The sequence below is a fragment of the Chroicocephalus ridibundus genome, chromosome 15 (genome assembly GCF_963924245.1).
Source record: "Chroicocephalus ridibundus chromosome 15, bChrRid1.1, whole genome shotgun sequence".
Lineage (NCBI taxonomy): Eukaryota > Metazoa > Chordata > Aves > Charadriiformes > Laridae > Chroicocephalus > Chroicocephalus ridibundus.
In genome coordinates this window covers 9,229,890-9,257,634 of record NC_086298.1, presented here as the reverse complement: position 1 = coordinate 9,257,634, position 27,745 = coordinate 9,229,890, and the positions used below count along the sequence as shown (strand labels likewise).

The 27,745-nt window shown below is 56.7% G+C and overlaps 1 protein-coding gene across 2 annotated transcripts in view; it reads left to right on the top strand.

Annotated features, from left to right (window-relative positions):
• Nucleotides 1–24,742, top strand: part of LOC134523804 (carboxyl-terminal PDZ ligand of neuronal nitric oxide synthase protein-like) — a 36,972-nt gene extending 12,230 nt beyond the window's left edge. Inside the window, exons 2-11 of one of the 2 annotated variants that reach the window (XM_063353194.1) lie at nt 14,608–14,689; nt 15,472–15,564; nt 16,253–16,311; nt 17,748–17,856; nt 18,276–18,417; nt 18,820–18,980; nt 20,542–20,709; nt 21,401–21,566; nt 22,031–22,388; nt 22,832–24,741. In XM_063353194.1, coding sequence (XP_063209264.1) covers nt 16,283–16,311; nt 17,748–17,856; nt 18,276–18,417; nt 18,820–18,980; nt 20,542–20,709; nt 21,401–21,566; nt 22,031–22,388; nt 22,832–23,321 — 1,623 coding nt within the window. In that variant the 5' untranslated portion in view covers nt 14,608–14,689; nt 15,472–15,564; nt 16,253–16,282 and the 3' untranslated portion in view covers nt 23,322–24,741. Of the gene's footprint in view, nt 1–14,607; nt 14,690–15,471; nt 15,565–16,252; nt 16,312–17,747; nt 17,857–18,275; nt 18,418–18,819; nt 18,981–20,541; nt 20,710–21,400; nt 21,567–22,030; nt 22,389–22,831 lie in introns of both variants that reach the window. The other variant, XM_063353193.1, reaches the window with a different exon arrangement.
• The last annotated feature ends 3,003 nt before the right edge of the window (nt 24,743–27,745 follow it).

The window sequence follows — 27,745 nt, the reverse complement described above, 5'->3', positions numbered from 1 at the left end:
GAATCCAGCCTTCTGCTCACTGCTTGGGGGTGTCTCACCATGCCATCGAGCTCCCCCGCTGACTTACAGTCTCTTGCAGGTTTCCACCCTGCTCATCTCCAACCCTAAATCACCTCTGGACTTCTTGCCGCAGAATAATGATTAGTTACCTTCTGCCACTTAACTTCTGAGATGAAATGAGTGGGGACTGGTCTAGCTGTGAATACTGGCCACAGGAGACAGCTTAGAGCTTTTTCAGTAGCCACATGCTATGACCTAGTTTTTGAGAAGTGACTGGTGATTGTAGAGGCTTCAGTTCTTATACCCTGTTCAGAGCGCGCTACGTATGATTGATAACAGATGGATGGAGGGATCAGTCAGTGAAATGTGTCATCTCTAAGCAACAGTGACCTTTTAATGTCTTCCTCAGAGTGCTGGAAGCTGGATGGCTTCTCCAGTGAGGGGGTGGAACCAGTGAGGCATATTGATATTGTTTTGCATAAGAGTCAGGACGGATTGGAGTTCAGTTGAAGGCTAATAAAAGCAGCAGTTAAACGGATAAAAGCCAAATTAGAACGTTAATATCAAATAGAACAAGACAAAGCTTTTTGTCTCATGCTAAATCTTGGCAATGAGGCACGTACCTTTTAATTGTAAAATAAAGTGGCTTTAACAGCATTATCATCAGATTACTGAAGCATTTGATTTTACTAGCTAAAATATCAGTGTATGAGATCTCTGCAAAGCTTTTATCTAGTTTGAAATAAAGTAGCTTTTACAACAATTATGTTACTGGTTGTAGAGTATTACAGAGATGAAATATAATGGCTTTCAAATTACGTTCTGGTGTAGAACTATCAGCCACAATCAAAGCTGCTTCTTTATTGGTGTCTGAAAAAATGTAATTGAGATGGCAATGGCAACCAGAGCGGTAGCGAGCACATTGGATTAGCTTGTTAATGAGGAGGTGCCTTACTTTGAGTGACAACTGGACAGGCGAGGGCACAGGAGCTGGGGCTGGCCATGGCCTGGAGTGCCTTTGGTGGAGCAGAGACCCTCCTTGTGTGGCTAACGCAAGCACACGCATTGGTTTCCACTAGAGCAGGTTGACGTTTCAGGATGAGCAACAAAACAGAACGGTCCATGGAAACACAAACACTTAAACCTGTCCCATGGGCAAAGCTATCTACATGCAGGGAAAAATACAAAAAAATCAGCTTGTAGCCACGATGTAACCTCACGCTTTGACCTCAGCCTTTCTGGTTCTTAGGTTGAGTGTTGGCACTGGACATGGGAGGAAGGCCAGTTCTAGTGCCACAACAGTGGGTACCTTGTAGATGTCTCAGTTTTGTGCAGTGCAGGGACCCTTTGTACTTTATGGATCGGTGTTCTGAGGAGCGGGGACCCTGAGGGACCATGACCACAAAGCAAAATTCTGCCTAGTAAAATAAGATTTGCTGTCAATAGCTTGGTTCTACGCGTGCTTTCTTCATTCTGCTTTTGCTCTGTACTATATGAGGCCTGAAGGCCAACCATAACGGCGTTACTTAACATAATACTTTGACAAGCTACTTCATGTTTTGACCAAAATACTCTATGATAAATCTACAGAATAAAAATCTTGACTGGGTCCCTGGAGAGAGCAGGGATTTTTCAAAGGCAATGCAGAATGGTTTTCTTTCTTTTGTGCAGACGCGATTAGACATTTTCTAAACGGCCTTTCCCTGGGCCAGATGGGTTATTTGGACTAATTGGCAGCCGCCTGACTGTTTTCAGGACACCTGAGTCACTTCCCCCTCCCTCCGTCCTTCTGTCACTCTGCTGCCGCAGGGACGCTGCTGGGCGGTGGGTCTGCTGGAGGGAGACATGGCCTCTTGGGTTGCCACGAGCATCGCAGGCCAGGGCCCCCCATCACCCTGCTGCCAGCACAGCCAGCTCCAGTGTACCCCCAGGAGTCCCACCAGACCCTCTGAGCTCCAGGGTTTTCTCTCTATAAAGATTTTTTTCTTTCTCTAAAGATTTCTGATTATTTTTGTCACAAAGGAAGAGCAATGGGCATGTGAAGATGAGCTGCAGTATGATGGAGGACTAGGCATTTACAGCCGGCTCCAGGAGGGCATAAGGCACACAGTGACTCTTCAGGCATGTGGGGCCTTTGGTAGAAGTGTCCCAAATGCTGGTGTCTGCCATCAACACCAGCTGCCTCTCCGAGTGCCCCATACCTGCCGCAGAGCCGTATGCAGTTCAGGAAGCACCAAGGTTCAGTGATCCCAAGCCATCGTGGACTGGTTCAGTCCTGCTGCAGCCCGTGCTCCTGCCGTTAATGATTATGGGGCCTAAACTTCAAGCCCAGGCACATTTTCTTATTTTCATGTTGTTGCTCCCCCAGGGCAATGCTGGTCTCCTGCTCCTCTTGCTTCCTTGCATCGAAGACAAAGGCAGGAGAAGCTGTGAGCTGGGGCAGGGAACACTGTGGTTAATCATCGACCTGTATGTGAGCAGCGTGGGATGCATTAATGTCCACAGCTTCACACCTAGCTGCTGACACCTCTGCCAGCCCAGGGACACGGGAACAGCCCTGGGGAGCCGAGCAGGCGTCAGGGAAGAGGAGCTAAGCATCAGCCCCAAGGGTGGCTGCCTGTCACTGCTGAGCAGGGGGACAACAGCATGTCACAGCTGTATTTGCAGTGCAAACAGGGCACACCCAGGTGGGTTCCCACTCTTTGTAGCTGCTTTTGATACAGTTTTGATGACAAGACTCAGTGACAATAAATACTGATACCATAAAACCCTCTTTATCCATAATTCTCACTGTCTAAACCCAGGCTGTTTCTCTCATCAAGATTCACCAACCTCAGTAGCTCCCCTGAGGCTATCAGAGTCCTTGAACTGCTTAATATTCTGGAGTTCTGGAGATGACACAATTAACATTGAATTTTCTTTCTCTTATAGTAGCACTCTTGTTTCCAAATTTAAGTAAGATTTTATGAGCAATTCGAGAAGAACCCAAAGACTTCCCTTTAGGTTTTGGGTTTGGCACAGAGAAGGGTTACCACGATCTATTGGCAATTTTATCAGCATTCAATAATTTCTAACCAAGGCCCGCTTGGGGAGAAGCAGCATGCCAGCCGTGCTGTGCCCGGCACTGCTCAGGTCTCACGTCTGGGTGATACCTGGGTGCGCCCGATGCCTGCCTGGGGCAGCCTGGCAGGAGAGGGGTGAGCTCCCGTCTGTCTTTGCTTCTGCTGTATTCCAGAAACGCACATGATACAAGAGCTCTTGGGCAGGTTTCAAGTGACATTTGTGCCTTGTGTGTTGTTCAGAAGAATCAAGATTCCTTCTGAACTCAGTGGGAATTAGGAATTGTGTGCTTTAGAAAATACCTCTTAATAGCTGCATCTAAACATTGGACCTGACTCTGCTGATTTTACTGAGGAGGCAGGATCTTTCCATACTGCATGCCAAGTCTTTACTAATAGACCATACAAGCACGGTCCCTGTGGCCCTATGTGGCCCTGACCCCCTCCAAGCTCAATGGCCTGTTGCTGGCTGGAATTGCTGTGCTGTTGGTGCTCTCAGATGCAGACACATCCTTTCTGTGCAGCGTTTGGAGGCTGACTGTAAGTCACTGGGCTTTCTGTAAGAAATGTTTTCTCAAGTGGAACTGTTGGAGATCAATAGTATTAACAGCTACACAGAAAAAGTCTCCTTGCCTGGGAAAAAAGCAGATTATTTCAGTCCCTGACTGTCCCAGAGCAGTACATAGCAAGGCGGTTCATGAAAGCTGCTGGCACTGAGAAGTAGAAAGGTTCGGCCGCACCCAGGGCTTGAGCTAACAAAGAGCTCTGTGCCACGAACGAGGACGGAGCCTGATTGCACCTAGCAAACGAGGCATGAAACCTGGTCCACGCATCACAGCACGCGAGGCAGCTCAGCATCCCTCCCATTTTCATTCTGGTCTAGTTAGTAATCAAGTGCTGTTTCTGAATGCAAATGGAGATCAAGTCTTCATTCTAGCTTGAATTCTGCTTCCTCGAAGATAGAGGTGCCAAGTCCAGCTTCCTACCTCTGCTGTAGATACGCAAAGAAAATGCTAATCTCCCTAGGAGAAACCACAAGACGCAGAGCTGGAAGACAGCACCCAAGATGCATATGGGGTGTGATAGCAGGTTTGGAAGCCAGGAGATGGTCCCTCCCTGCAGCATTCACCAAAAGCGGGTGTTAGTCATGCAGATGTAGCTTCTCCAGATTCTCACCAGCAAACTAGATTCCTCCTTCTCCTTTGGATAAGTACGCACGTGCTCAGCATCACTCTCCCCCGCATCCTGCAGTCAGAGGCTTTAAGGAGGCGGCTGCAGCCACAGGGTCTCTCCCGGCTGTGGGGCAGCCGTGGGTGCTGGAAGTGGAGAACCACCGTAGGTCACGCCTGCCCTCTCGGGAGCAGGGGCTGGGTGGAGTTAGTTACCGGTTTAACACATGGGCCTTCTCCCCTCTGCCTTCTGCACCTGAACCTCACCTGGCTGTCCTGAGCCTCGAGCACTGATGCTTGTCTCCATCCCCACGGGCAGCCCGTGGCTCGCCCAGCCCGCGTCTGCCTGCCTTCACCTCCCGTTTGCCATCCTCCTCCTCTTGGACTACCTGCGCTAAAATAGCATCATTACGTAAACGCAGAGGGAAGCGTTGCATTATTTAGAGGCCTGAAATCCTGGCACCTGCCTTTGTCAGAGCCTCAGCACAGCGGTGGGGTTAGGATTTCTCCCTGTCTCTGTGCTGTGCCAGCGTGAGCCCCTGCCAGGGGCACCCCTGGAACCCCCACCCCATGCACGGCAGCTCCCCCACCCACACCATGGTGGGTCCTGCCTGACTCCCACGCCATAGACCGCTCACAGTCTGAACGGGTGCTCTGCTCCCTGAGGAGCAACTGTCACAAACCCTCCTGTGAAGAGCCACACAAGAACTAAAAACTGGCTTTCCATTTGTATTCTCTCCGCAAACAAGCAATAAACACCAGCTCCCAGAGACAGAGCAAAGCCATCCTGCTCGTCACCCCTGTCCCATCTCCTCTCCTGCTTCTGCGAGGGCATCAGCTCCCCTTTTCCCTCTCTGCACAGCTCAGCCACACCATTAACAAACAAGGAGCATCTCCCCTGCTGCCGGGCTCGTACCACTCCATGATGCGTGGGGCTGCACTAGTGGCCCGTCAGGCCCACGGGGAGGGGTGGGAAGGGACCGAATGTACAGTAGGGATTTTGGAGCGAGCAGCAAAAATCCTGAGTTGCTCCCTGCTCATGCCTTTGTAGGAGCAGTATCTGGTGGTCTGGCCCTGCTGGGTAGGTGCTGGGTAGCTGTCACTTATCAGGGGACTGGCTGTAACCAGAACAACTGAATGAATGAAGTAGAAAATGAACATCCTTGCTTTGTGGATGAGAAACCGACACACAAAATACTCCGTTACCTTCCCACAGCCATGTAGGGGGTCTGAGGCTTTTTCATGGAGCTCCGAGCCTGCCGCAGAGTCCTGGCTCCTGCTCTTCTGAGCTTTGTTGTTTGAACATTGATGAACAAGGTTTAAAAAAAAAAAATTCAATCTCCTAACTTGTCTCTTGTCCTACATACCAGACTGGAGGGCAACTAGGATATGAAACATCATGTGTACAAAAGCAGGACCTTCTCTGCAGGGCCTCTTGACACTGATGTTTATAGGGAAATACCGAATTACTTGAAGGTATTGCAGTGTATAATTGCAGTTTCACTTCTCAGGGTTATTTCAGGTGAATCTGACCTGCTTCTAATGAAATTAGCACTTCTTATCCGCAGTAATCTAGCAGGTCTTTGAGGTAAGGGACCATTTTCATGTTCCTGTGCACTCGGTGCCTGGTACATGAGACTCCATTGGGGTGGCGTCCCAAGACACTACTTCATTACTGAAGCTAATTAATCATCCAGAGCACTGCGGATAGAGAAGGTAATTTGTTTTCTCCTGCAAAGTGAATGGAGGTGGAGAGGAAAATAAGACCCAGCTTCCCTGTGAGCTGGGGTTGGCCTGCCCTGGGAAGACAAGGACTGAAGGGCTGTGTGTGGGAAAGCTCCCTATTAAACCTGGGGACAGCAGGGGGTTCCTGGAAGTGACAGTCCCACAATGGCGCTTTTGTCAGAGAGGCACCAAAGGCCAGATGATGTCACCTTGCGCTGGGCTGCGGCTGCTTGTGCCTTTTGGGATGGAGCTCAGCGGTATCGCAATATCTCTTTAACAGGGAGAAGGCCTTGAAAAGGCTGCTTTTATACCACCCTGTTTTAAAAGCAGGCAAAGCAGCTTTGTTCCAGAACAGTCTGCCTGTTTTCAGAGGTGGAAGAGACTAATTAAAGAGCCACTGCCAGTGCTGATCTCCCCACCGGCTCCTGTCACCTGCAGGAGCCCTGCTCTCCCCATGGGTGTAACTCTGGCCACTCTTTGCTCCACGTCCTTTTGACTGGCTCAGAGGAACATCTAAACTTCAGCCACGTCCCCTGCCTTAGCCACCTCACCTTTAGCTGGAAAGACTGAGCTATCCTTAAAGGCTGCCTGGGACTCCAACAGCCTGAGACCTCCCAAGATCCGTTGAAGATGGGGAGAAGTGGGGGCGAAGAAGGTGGCCAGTATTACCATGCCCATCTGAACGCTCTGCAGAGCCACAGAAGGCAAAGCAAGCCTTGATAAAAGGCGGCCCTTTTCTCTGCCTCCCCCTTATCACACCAACCTCCAGCTGCCGAACCGGAGGCGGCATCCTCACAGCCCCACTGTTAATGGCCAAACTGAAGCACAATCCATGGCAACCCCCTCTGTGTTGGCAGCCAGGGCAGCCCCCCAGAAGCCTGTGTTTTCAGGCCATGTGGTAGAGCCGACGGATCCCAGCCCTCCCGAGCAGGGGGCATCAGGCAGTGCTTTCCCTGGTCTGTGCACCTTGCTGCAGAGGAGCAGACCTCAGTTCCCACTGGCGTGAGCAGGTGCCTGCCTGCATTTCTCCATCCTCGCACTCAGGAGCAGTTTAGTGTTCCTCTCCAAATCCATCCACACTGTACACAGGCTCTCAAAGTCAGAGAGGGCATGGCCCAAGGCACCCATAGCCCAGCCCCCTTTGCCGACCTGCAGCAGGGTCCTGAGCTGCTCCATGGGTGAATCCTGGGTGGCCATGGGGACTGCAGCCCCGCTGGGGAGCACGAGTTCACACATGCCCTGCAGTGGGGATGTGTAATCCCCGCCGTGAGTGGGCGCTGGAAACTCCTGATTTCAGCTCTCTGCTCTGCCGTGACTTGCCAGGTGAGCTCCTGATGAATAATCCAGCCGCAGTGTCCCGTGCTGGGACTCTGGCTAACATCTGCCCACCTCAGGGAGAAGCTGCAGCTCAGGATTCACATCTGCAAAAGAATTTGAAGCATGGAAAGCTCGGTCCAGGGAAGGCCTTCAGATTAGTCAGCTCCCGGTGCGGCTGGTTTTGAATATTTATGAAAACAGAAAATTGTCAAGCATGTTTTACTGAGCCGCACAGCTCCTTTCCTGAAAGGAACAGTTTTCCCAAAACAGTGCTTGGAGGCTTGTTCACCTCAGTCTCTCCATGAGCCCTCACTCCACCAAGGTGGCATGCAGAAATCTGGGATGGCAGCAGGCGGGGTGTCTGCAAGGGGATGTAGAGGGCACACGAGCTGGTTGGGCTGAAGCAACCTGTCAGTGCTTCATTTCAATACAATCAGAGCCCTAAAACTCCGTTGGGAAGGAGTGTCTGGAAAGCCTAGATCCACAGGTTGCTCTCCACAAACTGCTTTTCTGTGGCTTCCAAAGCGCTGGCAGGAGGGTGGCACTTGGTACTGCTTCCTAAGGGATTATTTTTTTCCCCTTAGACCCTAGGCACTGTTGTGGCTGCACTCGCACACGTCACCCCAGAGCATCTCCAAAGCCAGAACAGGAGTTGGCAGGAGGCAGCCAGGCCAGGCGTGCCCAGCATCCCCGGCCATCCCTCTTCCGGAAACCTGTCCCCTAAGGAGCACCCTAAAGAGAGAAGCAGGAAACACCTGCGTCTCTGCAGAGAGCTGAAACGCAGCCAGAGCCAGGACTAAGAGGACTGGCCTGAGCTCGCACACCCTTTTCCATTTACAGGCAACTTTCAAGAAGCTGCTTTTGGAGCCATGGTTGTGAGCTAAGCCAGGAGCTGGCTACACACAGCTGAAGCGCCCTCGTGCTGGCTGAGGGGCTGGGGGGCACAGGGCCAAGAAGACCTGCAGATTAGACCAATTAAAGTCGCAGTGACAACGCCAAACAGGAGACTCCAGAAATGCAAATATTTTCTTAGCTTAATTCTTTTTTTTTGCAATTTCCTCCACTGCCTTTCATCCGTCCTCCCCCCTCAATCCACACCGCTGCCCAGCTCGAGTTGCGGCGAGGGGCTGACCACCAAGCTCAGGCATTAGGGAAGGGTTTGGCAAACAGACCCCTCATTAGTGAGGTGCTTGTGCATCTCCTTGCACCAAGGCAGCTGTGAGGGGCCACACACTGCCCCGGGGTCTGGGAGCAGCAAGGGTGGCTTTGCTGCCTCAGGGAGGAGCTGGAAGCCAACCATGATAACATGGCTGGTAGGGCAAGGGCCTCGCCAGCCAGGGCCCCATCCCATCATACCTGAGCCAGGAGAGCAGAGCAGACCCCAGGTAGTAGGTGGGTTCAACCGAGAGTCCAGGTGAGCAGGTAGGTCTGTGCTGGTGAGGCAGATCTGCCGCAAAGCTGGAAGGTCCATCTGCATGTCAGGATCAGCAGGTCTGTGGCCAGGCATAGCTGTAGCTGAGCCGGAGACCAACAGTGCTACACTGGGAGTCAGGAAGGGGATTAAGACCCACAACTGAGCTTAAATGGAACTCCTGAGCCCATGGGTGGGGTGTGGGTGTAGGCCCCAGGTTGAGCTGTTCAGGACCGTTAACACCTCATCACAGCTGGTCGCTGTGAAGGGGTCAAAGTGACAAGAGTTGGAGGTGTCAGCACAGCTCACTGAGAGATGGTCCCAGCAAGGCAGCTGGGCTTGGTGGGAGGCTTTGGAGCAGGAGGGCTGTCCTCCAGCTAGAGCCAAGTGCTGGGACTCCATAATTCTGGAGTCCTGCCCCTTGGCCAACGTATGAGTACCTCTGCTTCCACTTCCCAGCTCTGAAAGAGCAGTTACCCGCCTGCCTGACCAAGCCAATGCTGGGAAGCAGATGGTTTTATGTACCATAGATGTGGTCTGCTGGGGAGATTTTGAGCCCATAGAGTGGATTTTCCCGTTAATCCTTTCCTCACAGCTATGCGACAAATTGTCTCCAACTCCTGCACCTGAGCAGCATCTGCAGATCCGCTGCGCGCAGGGCACCGACTCCAGGCCGGCCACAGTAATCCTATCAATAAATCATCTCTGGCCAGTCTGTCCCGTGGTGCTTTTCTTGCCAAGACTAATCAAAGCTTAGTCTGTAAGCAGCTCTCTGCAGCTCAGGCTGTGGCCAGGGCCATCGGCATTGCTGGGTGGATGGTGCAGAGGCTGAGCCTGGGGTTGAGGTGGAGTCCTCGGGAAGGAGCGTATGGAACTCCCCAGGGACAGCACGCTGTGACGGGGACCCTGCTCCTGCTGCCCACATCTGCTGGGGGGTTACCTGCATGAGCTGCCAGGCAGGAAAGGACGGATGCACGGGAGTCCCGGGGAGGAGAGTGTGGTGGGACCTTCTGTGGGTCATCACCAGGGTCCTGAACCCCATGAGGGTGCTAAGAGGGGTGAGGGCACGATGCCAGTCACCGCAGGCTGCACTCGGATTAGGAAGGGGACAGAGGGGCTACACTCAAACGTGTAAATTCAGCCTTTGACTGGCCAGCTCCCGAGGAGCATTGGAAAAGGAGGGACAGGGATCACTGATCCAGCCAAAGCCTGCGGCCGCAGCTGAACCCTGACCCAAGGTCCGGGGCAGAAGCGCACAGAGATCCCCACAAACCCACATCCCGGCACCCCAGCCCGACTCCGGGGCTGGAGCACAAACCTTCATTGGAGAGGTCCGAGCCCTGCCTGGCTCTGCAGGCAGCAACACCGCTGCCAAAGCGCAGAGCTAGGAATAAATAAATAAATCCTGTGATGAACTGCAGTCACATTTCCTTGCTGCCCCTCCAGGGACTCCCAGAAACCCAGCGGGGCCGCGATAGCTCCCTGCCCCCTTCGGATCACTGTGTGGGGAACAGGCTGCGGTATCTACAGAGAATTTGTTGGATGGTGTAAGGAGCTAATTTAAATGAGAAAAAAAGACTTTGGGTATGTTGCCAGCATTCTCCTTGCCTATTGTACTCCCCCTTCGGTTTCTGCTTTCCACTGAACAGTTTTATGTTTCCAAGGATCATAAATTCTCATTTTTCCACTGGGCAGGAGGTGCACTCCTGGACTCCACCGCTTCCTGCATCGCCTTTGTGTCCGTGTTGCCCAGTTACTGCAGCACAGACCCGGACTATGCCCGGCCGCATTCACGCCGGCCACGTCCCTGGGAGCGTGCGCCCCGCCGCCGGGCACAGGGAGTTCATAGGATTCAGACAGGCACATGCTTCCCAAGACGAACAAAGCAAAGGCCATAACCCAGCGGTTTCCAGCCAGAGGCCGCGCGGGAGCGGCTGTGGGTGACCGGTGACGCCGCTGGCTGGCGGGGCCATGGCGGGAAGGTGTGATGTGATGCAGGAGGGGCCGCGGTGGGTCGGGGGGGGATTGGAGGCTGGACCGCAGCCTGCGGTCCAAAGGGTATGGGAACTGACACTGCTGGTTTGTCAGCTCGGCGGCGGCACACAGCGCTTGGCTAAGCTGCCCTCGCTGGGAGAAGAACTGGGGGAGCTTTCTGTAGCGTCAGTTCCAAGCGGCAGCACTCCAAGCATCAGTAATTCAAACAGCAGTCGAGGTAACGCCGTGTCCTCATGCTGCGCGGGTCAGTTTGGTTTGAAATTAATAACATTCCTGAACTCGAAATACTTGGATTCGTCATGGTTTTAATGCCTAAAACAGCGGTTATGTAGCACCAGGGGTTGCACGCTGCAGCGGGAGGGAAGGATGCCTCCCGTGCTGGGATGTGGCCGCATGCCAGCCTGGCAGCGGGAGCAGGGCCGTGCGTCCTGACGGGGTGACACTGCCCGCAGCCGGTCTGTCGGGGGGCAGAGCCGAGATTTCCACCTCATTGCCACGCTCCCTGTGTCCGTCTGGTGGGGAGGGTTTGGGAAGGGGCTGGGGCCGCTGTTGTTGCGGGGTTGTTCATGGACACACATGTCCTGCAGCTGGCCGGGCTGGGCAGGACAGCGGGCAAAGCGCTGGACGGAGAATTTACAGTGGCAGGAAGGGCCATCCATTTCCAAGCCTGTGGCATCTTCCTTTGGGCATGCAAACAAAGTCCTTACCCAGCAGCGACTGGGAGCGCCGATGTACTCCTGATTTAGCCCCTGGAGAGCCTCTGCCTTGTTTTCCCTCAATACAGCTTGGGCCACGCGGCAGCAAACGCCCTGTGAACCATGGCAGGGAGCATCCTCTGGCTCCGCCGGCTTGCTGGAGGCTGGCCCTTCTGCTCTTTGTTAATGAGGAAGATGCATTTTTTGGAAAGAGAGGCTGCCTCTAAGATGTGCAAACTCTCTATTTTATGACACTTTTCATTTACATAATGAAGGCCCTGATACCTTCAGTAATTAATCACATTAAGAACTGCTTCCTTGAATAACTCTATTCATGCAAGTTGTTCCTAGTGCTGGAAACTGCATATGATTTCAAATGTGCATTAGGCCATCTCTTTCATCAGCAGATGGAAGCTGGTAACTGCATGTGTAATTTATATCTGCTTGGGTGGAATTATCGGATGAAATATGCATTGCACGGCGCCATTAACATTTCTAGTCATACAGCCTCTAGCTCCTGGGTAGGTTAATATTGCATGCCAATGGTGTGTGGGACCGTATGAAAGGCAAGAACTCAAACACGGGAATTTAAAAGCCAAAGTGGAAAGTATTCCAGGTCAAACACATCAGAAATAGAATTAATGAAGCTGCTAAATTAAATGCTATGCATTGCCCTTTTTTGATCTGCATTTTTTTATAAAATGTCCTGCCCTGTCTCCGCTCGTCTGCTGAATCGCCACGTGTAAGGGCAACTCCAGATCCTTTACCGTGGGGAAAGCTTTCCCCCATAGGATAGCACAAGCAGCAAGAGAATAACGACTGAATCTCCGAAGGCAGCAGAGAAGATGAACGTTGCTGTGTGGGTTTGGATTTGTCGGTAGCCTTGACAAATTTGGGGGAAAAAAATCACATCAATTCAATAGTAAGAATAAAACAAAATCAGTGACTCGACTGCTCCCTGACGGCAGTGCCAGGTTAGCCAGGAGCTCGGGCTCGCATGTGCGTTGGTTTATGCATGAACGTTTTTATAGGAGATAAAGTCCGCTGTCTTGGAGTGCGTTTTTTCATGTGCTTTTTTGTCTTTATATAAATCACAGTTAATTAAAATACCGATTCCTGCTTGGTAGGAAGCAATTAAATGACTGAAGCAGTATCCCATCTGCCTCTTACATGTAGAGATGGAGAGAGAGTCCAACCCAAGCCGGTGCAGCTTCGCCCAGCCCCGCTCTCGGGAGCTGGTGTTACCGCTCCACATGTGGGCCACCACTCGGGGCCCGGCCATCCTACTGCTGCTGCTGCTGGAGGGCTTTCACCCTTTGGAAAGGATTTTGGGGCCCAGTGGGTTTTAATTGTTTTCAGTCCGAGCTAATTCTGCCCATGGCCAGGAGCCGGTGGGGAGCGTGTGTTGGCCGTCCGCAGGTGGCAGCAGCAAAGCACGAGCAGGACCAGCGAACTCATCGTCCTCCTTCCTGGCTGACGATGCCATGGCAAAGGGATGCATCCTGAGCAGAGCCTGAGGGTGCTGTCTGCAGATTGCAAGGGCCAAAACAGCTTCAGATGCCGTGTGCGGGGAATGCGGGGCAGGGGAGAAGCTCTGAGCTCTGCTCCTGCTCACCCCATGTGTCTCTCCAGCCCTGGCTGCAGCGGCATGGCTCACACCAGCCCATGGCCGGGGCAAGGGCAGGGGGTGCCGGGCAGCTGACACCGGCTGTACGGCTCTGCTTGGGGCTCAAGCCCCGTACCTGTCCCGAAGCCAGGCTGGGGCGACGTGGTGTGGCAGCTGGCTGGGGTCCCCTGGCCTTACAGAGCCCCGCCATCCCTCCTGGCAGCGCCCGGAGATGCGCTGCCGTGGCTCCCGATTGTTCCTTTCTGTCCAAGAGAGAAAGAAAAAGCATCTCTGCAAAATCCAGGCTTGGACTTCGCTTAAAGCCTTTGAGTAAAGAGCCTTGTTTGAATGTAATTGCACCCCTGTTGCTACAAGGGGAAAATACACTGTATTGCTCTCTTTTTCTTGGAAAGCTCAGTTAGTATTTTCCCAGCCATTTGTGTATAAAGAAAGATAAATAGCTCTTTAGCGGGCAGAACAATCTATCCCAGTTTTATTGACATTCATGCGAGCAGACAAGGAGAAACAGTTTGGCGGTGCGGAGCACAGGGGAGGGGGAAGCTCCAGCCCGGCAGAGACGGGAGCGCCCAGCGAGGGTGGGCTGGGGGTGGGCTGGGGGTGCCGGGCACCCCGGGGCTGCCGGGGCGCAGGGGGGGAGATGCCCTCTCGGCTGTCCTCATCCCCGCGGAGGTGTCCCGTGGCCATCTGAAGGATGCGCTCCCCACCTCGCCCATCATTTCGCTCCTGCCTATAAATAAAAAAACGTGTATAGCAAATTTAGCTCCGGCTTCACACGCAATGGTGCTATAGATAGATTTTTAAAGAGCTTGTCTCAGAGTAATAATTCATGGGGAGATCAAAAGGCTATGGTTTAATCCGGGGTCTGTCTGATACCATAAACCTTGCAGACTGCTAAGAATTCAATGAACAGCATCAAAAGCCTGATAAACATGAAAGCCACCCAATTTTCTGCCTGTAAGGCTGGCGTGGCTTACAATGGGTGCTGAGGAGCTGGGAGATGGGTATTTTCTCTGCAGCGCTTGGGTGCCACACACAGCATCCTTCAACTTCAGGCTCCTGAAGGAGGTGCCTGGACTCCCTTAACATCTCAGTCACTACCTGCAGCTCCGCTGACTGTCTAAAGAGATAAGATTTCTAATTAGATGTCTAATTACACGGTGTTGGTAGGCTTCAGGCTGCACTCTGCTGCTCGGCATCGCCTCGTCCTCCGTGTCGACAAATGAGGTGGGCTGCGTTGACTCTCCGGAGGGATGCGGCAGAGGCATCCCAGGAGGCAGCGATGGAGCAGAGGCACCTCCAGTCCCCCGGAGCCCGCCGGGCCGGCGCAGCGTTCCCCGGGCAGGCTCGGTGCCACCGAGGTGTCTGGCTGTCCTCGGCGGGACGGGACGCCGCAGAGGGGCCGCATCACCCTGGCACCCCAGCAGGGAAAGCTTGCAACCTGCAGAGCCAGCCGGCAGCGGTGTCCCCACCATGTCCCCTTCTCCAAGTCCCAGCTCCGTTACAGCACAGTTCACGTTATCAGGCTGTTAAAACAGGGGATTTGTAACCTCTGCTTTCCAGCTATGGGAACTGTACGTCGAGTTAATCCAAGGGATTTCCTTTTTCATAGATACCCGGTGGCTGGTGCTGTAGCTGCCCTGACAGCAGGGGATGTGCTGGTTTAGATAAACTGAGGATCTGGCCCAGGAAAGGTGGGTTTCAGATAGGGACTGTGAAAAGCATGGGGTATCAGAATGCTGTATTTAGAAGACAAAAATAGCGGCTAAAACAGGGCCAGTGAGGATCAGCGCTGTAAATGCAGGTCTGCGGAGTGGAAGGGCTCTGCCGTGCTTCTAGCTGTCAGCAAAAGCAACATTTAAAAGCAGCAGTTTAATTTTTAACACAAATGGAGGTGAGTTTAGACTGCAGACACCTGCAGGTGAGGAGCTGGGTTTTTCTCCAGAGATACCGAGCCCACTGAGGTTAATGTGATTATGTAAATGACTGAGGTATAATTGCATTATTGCCACCCATCTGGCCCTCCCTGCAATTCATAAGTGATTTTATATTCCCCATGCGCTGCAGCGCTGACATACAAGGGCACCAGAGACGCCATAAATCACTGCTTGGTGTTTGCTGCAAGAGCCGTCTCCCCGTCAAGCCTCTGGTGCAGAATCCTGCTGGAATAGGCACAGCCAACGCATCGGGAAAAGTTCTTCCCAGATCCGAATTAGCGATCCCTGGGTGTAGTCCCGAGGATTGACCTCCGCTTGTCCTCTCCCAAGGGACGCTCCTGACAAAGCCAGGATCCTGCCCGGCATCCCAGCTTCGGCAGCGGGTCCTTCCCAACATGGATTTTCTTAGCAGGATAAAACAAATTCCCACTTCCCTCAGCAGCTGGGATTAAATACAAAATTGACATTGTCATGTAGAACACTGTCACAGTACCCCCAAGTCCCACCTTTCTTCTAACCTGGGTTTTTCTTCCCATCAGTATGAATTCAAAGCCAAGAACATTAAGAAGAAGAAGGTGAGCATCATCGTGTCCGTGGACGGGGTGAAGGTGATTCTGCGCAAGAAGCAGAAGGTGAGACTTCTCCAGCCGAGCTGGGGCTGGGCTTTGACCATGTCTGAGTGTTACTGCTGCTCAGGACAGTCACACTTCTGACCAAAGTTGACCTTTTCTTAAAAACCACACAGAATTTTCGCAAGACTTGATTTTTCACTTTTTTTTTTTTTTTTTTTGTCAAACAAACTAATAACAAAACCTTGCTGAAAAAAGTGGGAAAATTACACTGTGGGAAGAGGAAAATTTTTTTCCCCTATCAAAAATATGTCAAGCTTTCAGGAAATACAGTTTCTTTTTCTAGTTAATACCGGTAGGCTTTTTCCGCGCTGCCCGGGCTGAGCCCCTCAGCTCCTGACCCAGACTGCGCTCCCCACCGAGCCAGCAGCCGGATCCAGATCTCCTAAGCCCCAGCTCCACGTCTTGTTCCCCAAAATGTGTTACTCTTCTGCATATTTGATGCTATAAATTAATCTTAGGGACCATTTTCAGCTCTGGAGGCTGTGATCAGATGACCAGATATGATAAATGATCAAAAAAAATCTATTTTTATCCAAGATACCGACGAAACAGCCATTGCTCCTATAGTCAAACCGGGGCCTGGATTTGGCTTGGGAGAAACGCGCCGTTCTCCAGGGTTCTGCCCCTCAGCCCGGTGGAGTTTCTTTTTGCCTCGTCTCACTGTAGTTTTGTTTCTGCCCCCTTACAGAGAAAGGAGTGGACCTGGGATGAGAGTAAGATGGTGGTGATGCACGATCCTGTGTACAGGTACGCGGCAGGGGATCTACCCCCGCTCGGTCCAGAGCCGTTAATCAGCCCTGAGCGATGCGCGTCCATCCTCCCGCTTGCTGAGTTGCCTCCACCAAGGCTGATTTTCCCAAGGACCATGAAAAATTAACGAGGTTGCAAAATTTACCGCGGGTGGGGAATCCTTTTCATACATTTTTGAGGGTGCGACGGACAGATCTAGCTTTGAAGCTGGCTCTGCTTTGAACAGGGGTTAGACTAGATGACCCCCAGAGATGCCTTCAACCTGAATTACTCTCTGATTCCGACTCTGAAGACAGGCTTCCCGCAGTTTTCCTTCAGAGCACGGCTCACCGTGTGCTTCTGAAGAAGCGCCGTACTCTCAGGTGTAAGTGCTTACAGGGAATTAACCCATACAGGACTCGGTAAGGTAGCATCGGCTTTCCATAGCACCTGCCGTGGGATCTCAAAGTATTTTGGAGACCACAAGCCACACACAGATGCCTCAGGAGCCGTCAGGGATGGCTTCCTTGAAGGCAGCCCCAGCGATGGCGCGTAGCACAGTTAAGAGCACGGGTTGCACCGGGCTGTTCCATCTGCCAAGTGAATAATCGTACCACGAGCATGAAGCTCCCGCAGCCCCGAGGGCCGGGATCACCGACACCGCTTTTCTGCCTCAGAGCCCTCGGTGAGGAGCTGGGGCGCGGAGGACGTGCTGATGCATTGTCCGTGCCTGCCTCTCACTTCTGGCTTTTTTTACAGATTATTACAAGATGTGGTGCATGGGCCACAATTGCTCCAATTGCAAGTTCAACACAAAAAAAATTCCAATCGGTAAAAGAGAAACATCTCAAGAATCCCTTTGGTTTCTTCTCTATTCAGAGCTGAACTCGCTTGTCACATTTTTACCCGGTTAAATCAAATCTATAAAAAGGTCTTTAAAAATGGTTTTGCAGCACGGGGAGGAGAAAGAGTGAGCCCGAACAGGAGAGGGAGCAGTGCCGGACCCTCAGCACCCCTGGGAGAGGCACCCAGGGGACGGTGGCTTTTGTGCTGTGCCACCTGCCGGGACTGTCCCTGGGGGGGCTGCACCGAGGGGAGGACAGTGACTGCATAGGCAGTTGTGCCATGCTGCAGCAGGGACAGGGATTAATTGCTGGGGCTAAAAATAGCCACATGCTTTCCAGTACTATAGATTTTTTTAGTTTTCCCCACAGCATCTTTAAAAAGCTTTTGCCTACTTGAGAAACCAGAAGGTTTTCCATCAAGCCAGAAGTACTCTTTAAATCCTCCTGCCTTGAAAATCGCAGGAGGGGCCGTGCACCGGCACCACCTCCTTCCTCCAACCCTGGGTGCTGTGACCCAGCCTGTCCTGGGGACACACAGGAGCCTCCGAGGTTGTCTGGGGCCAGAGACTCCCCTGGGTGGTTAATTCCCTTTGTCTCTCTCCCACCTAGAATCTTCTACGTATCTCACGACTCGCAAGACCTGAAAATATTTAGTTACATCGCAAGGGACGGCGCTAATAACTCCTTCAGGTGCAACGTCTTCAAATCGAAGAAGAAGGTAGGATGCTGCGGGGGGGGCTACGGCTGGGTCATGCCTGGGCGAGAGGTCTCCGAGGGACCTCGCACCTCCCCGTGCCAAAGCAACCGCTGGGTCGGAGGATGCAGTTCCCCAGGGAGAGACCCAGGCAGTGCCAGCGCTGAGTGTCCCCGAAAAAACATGCCTGGTGCCTGTCCCCTCCTGCCCAGCCGGGGCAGCAGCGCAGCCCGTCTGCCCCAGCCCACGAGGAGATGAGAGCATCCGTCTCCGAGCGTGGGGAGCGGGGGAATGCCATGCATCAGGTCCAACAGTGGAGCCTCCCGGCACGGGAAGAGACACGGCAGCGTGGGGCAGCCCCGGGGTGGAAAGCTGGGAAGGCTCCCAGTTCTCCCATCGTTGGTGGCTGGCGCGGGGCTGAGCAGCGTGGGTTTGCTCCGCAGAGCCAGGCGATGCGGGTGGTGAGGACGGTGGGACAGGCCTTCGAGGTGTGCCACAAGCTGAGCCTGCAGCACGCCCTGCAGAACGCCGACGGGCAGGCGGACGGCGCCAGCGACAAGTCGGCCGAGGAGCAGCCGCTGGAAGGTGACGCGCGGGTCCCCGCGGGGCGCAGGCAGGCCTCTCTCAGCTGCCGCGGTGGGGATGCTTTAAGGGGGGGGAAAAAACGCAAGGTGGCCCGTCTGTCATGGGCCAGCTCTAGTGACAGCGAGAGCCTCGGAGCCCTTTGGATGGGGGGCACGGGGAATCTGCCCTCTCTGCCCACCCGTCCTGGGCACCAGGAAGGCAGAGGCTGAGCCCCCTTGTCCAGCAGGCTGAGGGTCTCAAGCCCCTTCCTCCTGCTCCTCCGCAGCACACTGAGTCTCGAAGCAAGTTCTGGCCTTGTCCCTAAGCTGCCACCTTGGCTCCCAGCCCTGCTCAGGGCCCCGGCTCCTTGCTGCAATCCTGCGGCAGGGGGGGCTTGAGTTTATTTATCCATCTCGTTTGAAGTTCACCAGATGAAAGGCTCCAAGATGACGGATGCGGACGAGGTTGGCATCGATTCTGATGGCATCTGCGTGTCCGAGAGGGGACCTGGGGAGCTGCCCGCTGCCAGGGGGGACCTCAGCGTGCTGAAACCTGTGCAAGCTGCAAAGGATAAGAACTGCCAGGTAATGGGGGGCGGGGGGTGGGGGGGGCTGGGGGACAGTCCATGTGCTCTGCCACCGCTGGGGTCCTTCTGCTTGGGGTCACTCTATCACAGCTTGATTTGTCATGGAAACCTCGTTGCAGACCCCCATCCTGGCTCCCCCCTCTCACAGCCCCCGGGCAGGACAGCGTTCAGCTCCCAGTTTACCCACAGCTGAGCTGTGTCCCCGCGCTGGGGCAGGGGGAGAGGCGAGAGCTGGGAGGGAGGCCATGGCGCACGGCCATCAGACACAGCCCGGGAGAGCCCAGGGCAGGGCAGAGCTCAGAGGGGCTCTGCTGGAGCGATCACCCAGCGCTAGAAGGGAGAAGCAAGGCGGGAACCCCCACCACCACCACAACAGCATCCACGTAACAGGTGGAAACTAAGACGCATCTCTGGTGAGGCAACCACTTCCCCGCCATGCAGGATGGATTTCTGTGCCACTACACAGCAGTCGCTTGTCTGACTGTCCCGGCAGCGACCCACAGCTCCCCTCGCCCCCCAGGCCCGGGGAGAGGCGTCCCCAAGGGGGCCCAGCCCCGTCAGCGCAGGCACCCAGGACGCGCTCGGCGCAAGCCGTGGTATCGCGGTAATGAATAGCGGCTCTGCAGAGCCCCTCTGTGCGCGCTTCCCGGCAGCCTGAATGGCATCGCTTCATCTCACACAATTGTATCGCTTGCAGGGCCTGGCTGAAAACAGCTGCGGTGAAATGCGCTCAATGGGATGCGTTTCCGTGGCTGGAAAGTCAGGGCTTCCCCGCGCGTTCCTTCGGGAGCCAGAGCTGCCCAAGGGAGAGGGGGCAGGAAAGGCAGCGGCTGGGGGAACGGTCCCAAAACACCCCCGCTGTGAGGTGGGAGGCTGCCTGCCAGGGGGATGCACTGCCCGGCTCTGCACTGCATGTTGAGACCCCACCGTGCTACCGAGGGCCAGGAGAGCCACGCACGGGGCCACCGCGCAGTCCCCGGGGCACGGGAGGTGGCTGCGAGCTCACTCGCCCTGGGCTGCCCCGGCAGAGCCCAGGCCCAGCGCCATGCCGGGGTGCGGGGGCTCGCGGCTGGGTCAGGGGCTGCTGAAGTCGGTCGGCGCGTGCACTGCCCTTCTCACGCTGGGCATCTCCGAGGGCCGGGACCCCTGCAGTCTTTCAATATGCTGGTGGCCCTGACACGGGGCGCTGCTGCCACTGGGAAATGCTTCAGGCAATAAGAAACCACCCAGCCTGCGGCAGCCGCATCATGGGGAGGGTGGTGGGATATTTGGGTCGCTCCCCAGTGCCTCCTGCCTAGGGATCTGCCCTCCCTGATTGGAGCTGCAGCCAGATGCCAACAATGCAGCCGTGCCAGCTCTCGGAGATCAGGAGTCACTCCGAAACATGCTCTCCTGGGGATGACACAGACCCGCAGAGCCTGATACCAAGCCCAGGGCTGCCCCCCTCAACAGTCCCAGGGTCGCTCTGCAACACCAGTGTCAATGCCATGGGGAAACACGAGCCAAATCCCAGCCTGAGCTAGTTGGTCTGCTCACCCTGCCCATTTCTTTATGCCCAGGACACCGAGAACTGCTCCCTCCACCCGGCTGGCTCCCAGCAGCTGCTCAGCCCAAGCAGCCCCTGCTCCTCGGCCTCCATCACCCCGCTGGCCTCCCAGCACTGCCTCCAGCTGCTCCAGCAGCAGCTCCTCCAGCAGCAGCAGCAGACGCAGGTGGCCGTGGCCCAGGTACGCGTCCTGCCCTCCCCTCGGGCGCCACCAGCCCTTCTGCTTTCCCTGCCCCAGCCTCCGGCCAGGCTGGGCTGGCAGCGGGGGGCAAGCGCCCTGTGCTGGGGTGGGAGCGGTATGGGGAGCTCGCAGCATTGCTTGCGCCGTAGCTCGCAGCATCGCTAGCGGCACTGTTCGCAGCATCGCTTGCGGCACAGCTGGCAGCGTGGCTCGCGGCATGGCTCAGCACCCCCAGACATGAAGCTGGCTGCACACATAAGCCCCGGCTGCTCTAGCGGGGTCGTGAGGGAGCTCCACAGGGCCACCAGCTCCCCATTCATAACATTTTTGGAAGCCAACCCGCCCTGCGCCTCTTCCCCCAAACCGGTATCACAGTGGGGAGGCCGATGCCCCCCCGCCTGAGCACCTCCCCAGCTCGTCTCATGTTACCGAGGAGGCAGCGGACCCCCCCGCCCCTACCTCCCGCGGCCCGGGACGGAGCGGCATCCCCCCGCCCGCAGCTGGACCGGCTCGGGGGGTGCCGGGGTAGGGGGGGGGATACCGGCGGGGGGGTGCCGGTGGGGGGGTGTGCCGCGGCGGGGCCGGCAGAGGGCGCTCGAGGGCCGCCGCGCCGCGGATGCCGGGGATCCCGGGGATGCTCGGTCCCGTCCCCGCACCGCCCCGCCCCGTCCCGTCCCGTCCCGTCCCGCAGGTGCAGCTGCTGAAGGACCAACTGGCGGCCGAAACGGCGGCGCGGATCGAAGCGCAGGCCCGGGTACGGCAGCTGCTCCTGACCAACCGGGACCTGCTGCAGCACGTCTCCTTGCTGGTGCGGCAGCTGACGGTGCTGGAAGCCCGGGAGCAACACCGGCAGCCGGGTGAGCGCAGCGGCCCCCGCACGGGGGTTGTTTTGGTGCTGGGATGCGCCCAGCACCATCCCTTCAGAGCATCTCCGCACCCTTCATGGTCCCAGGGAGCAGTTGGGGTGTTCCCAGTATGAGCCCAGCAGGCTCTGGGGGGCATCAGAGCATCTTTGCACCCCTCGTGGTGCAACTGGCGTGCTCCCAGTACCATCCCAGCAGGCTCCAGAGGGCCTTCAGAGCATCCGTGCACCCCTCGCGGTACTGGGCAGCAGCTGGGCGCTCCCAGCACCATCCTGGCAAGCTCGGGGGGGGCTTTGGAGAATTTCTACATCCCTTGCAGTCCCAGGGAGCAGCTGGGATGCTCCCAACACCATCCCAGCAGGCTCTGGAGGAGGTGCAGAGCACCTCTCACGGTCATGGGGAGCAGCTGGGCTGGAGGTCCCCAGCTCTTCACACAACCCTTGTCCCTCTCTTGCCAGTTGACCGCTCCTTGCAAAACCTGTCCCTGGCTCAGTCCCTCTCCCTGAACCTGAAGAACCACTACAGCTTGGACGTCCATCTGCCGTCCACCTCCACTCCCGCCAGCATCCTGGGCAGCCCCGTGGCCCCCGGATCCCTGCCAGCCCTGGGCCCCGGGGATTCCTACCTCAACCTCGTCAGCCTGGAGAGGGGCGGCCACCGCTACAGCAGCAAGGAGGGGGACGAGTGCCTGGCTGTGCTGGAGGGTCAGGACGGGCTCAGCCGGCGCGTGGAGGGCTCCGAGGTCAGCGACTTCACTCTGCTCAACGGGAGCAGCCGGCAGAAGGCAGATGATACAGACAAAGGGGACGAGGACAGGTAGGATGTGCCACCTCTGTCTCCCACTGGCCGGAACAGGAACATCCTAAGCAGACCCTCCTGCTCGTCGCTGCTGCCCCGGCCACGTTTCAGAGTGCTCACGGCAGCAGGGCCTGGGGAGGAAGAGCTGTGCTCTGGGCGCTCAGGGGCAGGGACAGGCAGCCCAGGGGCTGTGCGCTGGCTCAGGTGCAATAAGGCAGGGCAAGGAACCCGCCGTGTTTCCCAGTGGGGTCACTGCCTGCCCTGCTTCTGTCCCCCTGCCGCCAGATGGTCATTCACCAAGATGCTGCATCACTTCACCCCCACTCCATCGTCTGTAGGTGATGGGTTGCACCGATGGGACCCAGCAAAGGTCTCTTGGAGAGCCTGGAGCAGCCAGCCTGAGCCCTCCACACAGGTAAGTACCTTGCCTGTCACCTCATCTCTCTGCCTTTGCTCTCCAGGCGGCAGCAGCCCATTCCCAAGCTCAACCCACCACCACCCATCCTACGCAAAAGGTCAAGCAAGACCTCCCCGAGCCTGGAAGCGGAGGTGAAGCCCGAGAGCGCTGCCCACATGAGTGTGCCCAGCCCCAGCATCTCCAGCCTCACCAACATCGCTGCCAGCTCGCTCACCCTCTTGGACCCTGAGGCAAGGACTCCCGCACGGAGCGCTGCCTCCGGCACGGAGCCTGTCCCTGCTGGGACCTGCCAGCGTGCTCTGGGCAAGGACAGGACTGGAGAGACTGGGCAGATGTCCCCCCTGGCTGGCTTCCGCGACCTTGCAGCCAGCGAGGCCCTGGCCAAGGACTTGGCCGCCCTGGCCAGCCCCACGGACCTCACGCTGCCCTTCTCCCCTGCGGATGACACCTGCTTGCACATCAGCTTCTCAGAAGATGAGCTGCTTGAACCAGAGCTGGATGCTGCCGGGGCCCCCAGCAGGGTTCCCCCTTAGTGGGACAGCAGTAGGTGGCAGCTGGCTGGCGGGCAGTCCCAGCAGCTCCATCCACGCCACTCCACCGGCCCACGCTGGGGTTGGGGGCTCCTGTGCCCAGGCTGGGAGGCAGGTCCCTTTGCTGTCCCCATCCCACGCAGCAGCTCCCCCCGCCGCATACAGGGCTGCCAGGCAAGATGTGACCTGGCCAGCCCCTGCCCTCAACCCGCACCAGCTCACACTGCCATCCTGCTGCCCCGTCCCCCCGTCTGCTGCCCGTCCCGTCCCTGCTCATGCAGCCAGGGGTGCTGTGTGGGGTCCCTGCCGCCGGGCAGCTCTCTCTGCTGTTGCCTGTCAGAGGCACAATTCGTCACTACGTCCCTTCTGCTGGCCAGGCAGCCGCAGGCAATGGAACCCCCAGGGCAGGGGCATGGCACGGCGCAGGGCTGCAAACACCCCGACACGAGGCTGCTGTCACTACCCCGGTCCGTTGGTTGCCACCCGCGGTAGCGGTGCAAGCGGGGCTGTGTGACACAGCCGCAGCGCTGCTCCCCTCCCCGCGGCGGGTGCCAGGCTGACACGGGCTGGGTCTCCCTGGGGAGCACCACGCTGTGCCAGCCCTGCTGCCGGGGCCAGCAGCCCCACCGACGCGTCCCCACACAGCAAAGCCACCACTGCCTCCCCCACAGGTGCCTTTTCCCGCGCCCCAGCGCCCACTGCCCGCGCAGGCTGGGGACACCCCTGGAGGCCACTGATCGGGTGCAGGACTGGCCTGGGGAGACCGCTGCTGTGGTGGGTGCCCCCCCCCGGAGGGAGGCTGCACCCCACATCTTGGGGTCAGGGTGGGAGAGCCCTGCCGTGCCTCGAGCAGCTGGTGGCTGGAGGCTGCTCCATCGTGCTGATTTTAGGGTGTAATGGTGTGGGTTGGGTTTGGTCTCAGAAGTGTGAGTGTGCTGGGATGAGTGAAGGTTTAAGGCGGAAGCCCAGCCCTGGGTGAAGGGCCGGGGTGGCACGTGTCCCCTTCAGCCCAGGAGGGTTTTAGGGAGGGACCCGAGGAGATGCTTGTCCACCTCGGTTGTTTGCAAGAGGGCGTTGGGAAAGTGTTGGAGGGTCGAGTTGGGGAATTGTCGAGCAGAAATGGAGACTTGGATCAGCCACGCCGCCTGTTCCTGGCACGGCACTGCTCCCATGGGGACAGACGGGGGTGACAGGACATGTACCCAGGACCAGCTGTGGCCATGCCGGGGCTGTCCGGGAGGAGCCGCGTGGGGGCTGGTGGCACCTCCACTGGTGACCGGGCCTGGGGGCTTGTAAAGCTCTGGCTGGGCTGTCCCGTAGTGCGGTAGAGACGGACCAGCCCCTCTGTAGGAATAAAATACACTGCAGTTTGGTAACTGACTTTTAAAGAAAAAAAATAAAGGTGTCTGATTTGCAGAGTAGGCGCTGTGGTCTCTGCCCCGTGGGGGCCTGCGTGCAGGGAGCCCCGAGCCACCATCCCCTGGTGCAGATTGGGGACCCCCTGGGTATTCCCAAAGAAGAAAGATCCCTTCTGGGAATGAAGACTGCCCTGAGCCGCCAGCCTGCTCCCCTGCACCCTCCCCACTTCAAACACGCGTCCCAGCAGCCCCCTCTGCTCCCCCTCGCAGTGCCAGCGACAGCAGGTCCCATGTCCCCAGACATGTCCCCACGCAGGGGACGGCTTCCTCGGTCAGGGATGGGGCCCATTTCCAATGCAACACCCCCCCACACCCCGAGCCCAGCAGCCCCCACGCGGTGCTTCATGGCACCGAACGCTGCTGCCTGCCGCAGCCCCCGGGCACAGCCCCACTCCCCACGCACCCCCTTTGCCCTTCCTTGCTCCCATTTCTGCTCCTGAAATAAACCCCGGCACCAGCAGGCGGGATGGGAGTGCCGCCGGGGGAGGAGGAGGGTCACAGGCGGGTGGCAAAGCCTGTGGGGTGGGATGGGATGGGACCGGCCACGTGCCAGGGATGCCCATGGGGGCTGCCCGTGGCCAGAAGGGGAAAAAGACCCCTGCCCTCTGTAGCACCCTGGCCCCAGCCCCTCCGAGGTGGGGAAGGAACCCATGGACAATTCATCACAGAGGCTCCAGGATGGATGGGGACCCTGCGAGACTGTCCCCCCATGCAGGGAGGGGGACCCATCTCAGCCCTGGAGGGGTTGGATGGACCCAAGACCTCCACGGAGATCTCAGAGCCACTCCGCATCCCTCCCTGGAGCGGGCGCAGCCTCCAGCAGGACGTGGCCAGGAGCCCTTTCCCCAGGCCCACCACAGACATCTGCCTGGGGGGGCCACCCGCGCGGGGAGGGGGCACTTCCAGCCCAGCCTCGTATTATGCTTCCTTCATGCAAAGAAACTTTTTTCCTTTGCTGTCTGGTAAGCTGCTAGCAATCATCAGGCAGGCAGGTGGTAAAGATTCATATCCATCAAACAATGCCATTTAGTTTGTAACCTGTGACTAAATCTGGTGTTAGCTTTAATTTCAGAGTCTGCTTTAGGGCTCGCTTGTTAATCTCTATGCAAAGCAGATGAAATGAATATGCAGCATTTTGGATGTAATTGTACGGCTTCAATTCAGCACTATAATTTTCCAAACAGGATCTTGCAATCAAGCTTCTATTCATTAGTGTATAAACAATTTAGTTTCTCAGCTCTCCAGTATGCCAATCATCTCAATGGAGTGAACATCTCTGACAAAAAGAGGAGGAAAGTTTCCTTTGTGTAACAGAGGTAAAAGTTGCTCCATACTTCAGACAATTCCCACCCAGCAGATCCGGGCCGTTCTCGCGGAGGCGGCCGTTTCCCAGTGCCCTGCAACACTGACTGGCTGCAAACAGCATCCTGGGGGGGCGATACCCCGCTGACCTCCCAGCCAGCGTAGCCCCAGGCCCTCCAGTAATTCTGCGTGCGAAACCCCAATAGATAAGCCCAGATCCCAGAGGATCAGGCCACCTGGAAAGGTGCGACCACGCAGCCCCTTGGCACCCCCCAGTGATGCCCGGGCTCCCGAGAGCAGCTCCGGCTCTGGGGAGGGGACGGCCACCCCCGCCAAAGCCCCCTGCATGCCGCCATCTCCCCCACAAGCCGCTATCTCCCCTGCACCATTCAACCCACATGAGATCAGCATTCCCGGCCGGTGCCACAGGACAGGACACCAGGACACCCCTTGCCCAGGGCCGACGGCAGCTCCCCCCATGGAGGATGGGGTCAGGCTGGCAGAGGGGTGGGTGGGGGCGGGTTTTGGTCTCAGGAGCTCAGCCCCCTCATGGCCATGTGCTTTCCTCGGCGGGGACCCCAGGGCGCTGCACACACGCGAGCACGTCTGGCTGCATCCCCATCGCCCATCGCCGCTCCTCCGAGGGACCAGCCGAGAGCCTCGACAAAGGGAAGCGCCGTCGGCGGAGCCGCTCAGCGCAGTCTCCGCTTCCAAATGAATATCGACAGCGCTAATTACAGGCCGCCATGCAGACAGCTTATTAGCTTGTCACAAAAAGACGGTATTGAACTCAAAGCCCGCGGTATTCACAGAGCGCAGCAAGACGCTCCCCAGACAGCACAGCGAACCAGGCAGGCGAACAACCTCCAGCAAAACTAATTACTTCCTGATTGTCTACGGCCACCCACTGGGTATAATAGTATAGACTAAATTTGGCATATACATAACTAAGCACTCGGCACCAATTTGGCGTACAATAATCATCCTCTGTGTTGCATAATTAAAATCTGATCACTTGGAATAATTATTTCATATTCCCGGTATCGGGTGAGGATTGCATAATGGCAGGAGCGCGGAGCCGGGAGCGAAACCGGCCGCTTTCACAGGCGTGAGCCCCCCCCCACCCCAGGAAGGACGTTACGGCTCCGGGTACGGCAAGAGAGCTGCTCGGCACCAGCGATGGGCAAGGAGCCACGGGCAAGGGGCTGCGATGCCCCGAGGCTGTTGGTCAGCACTGGTCACGGAGGAGCTGGATCACCTTAACTCTGCCCTTCGGCGGCGACGGGCCGTGGCTGAGCACGGCCCCTGCGAGCCCTCCCCGGCAGGGAAGGATGATACCGCCTCAGGACAGGCTGTCCCCGTGTCCCCGAGCAAACGCTCTCCGTATTGACCTTTCCAGGCAGGGTGCTGCCCCGCTGCCCAGCCGGCCGGGATGCTCGCCGCCCAGCCCCATTGTGCTCGCGCGTCTGCTAAAGGCGTTTGGAAAGACGCGGCAATAAAAAAATAAAAATCAAGTGGAACGTGTGTGTCTAATCCATTAACTTCCTCTGGTGGCTCCCCGGGGACCCGGCGAGGAGGAGAAAGAATACGTGGATATTGCACGCGCCCTGGCACCTTGTCCCCGGGCCAGCCCCGCCGCTGGCCGCTGCCACGGGCTCATAAATCACAGCGGGCGACAGCGTTTCACAGCTCTCTTCCCAGCCAGGA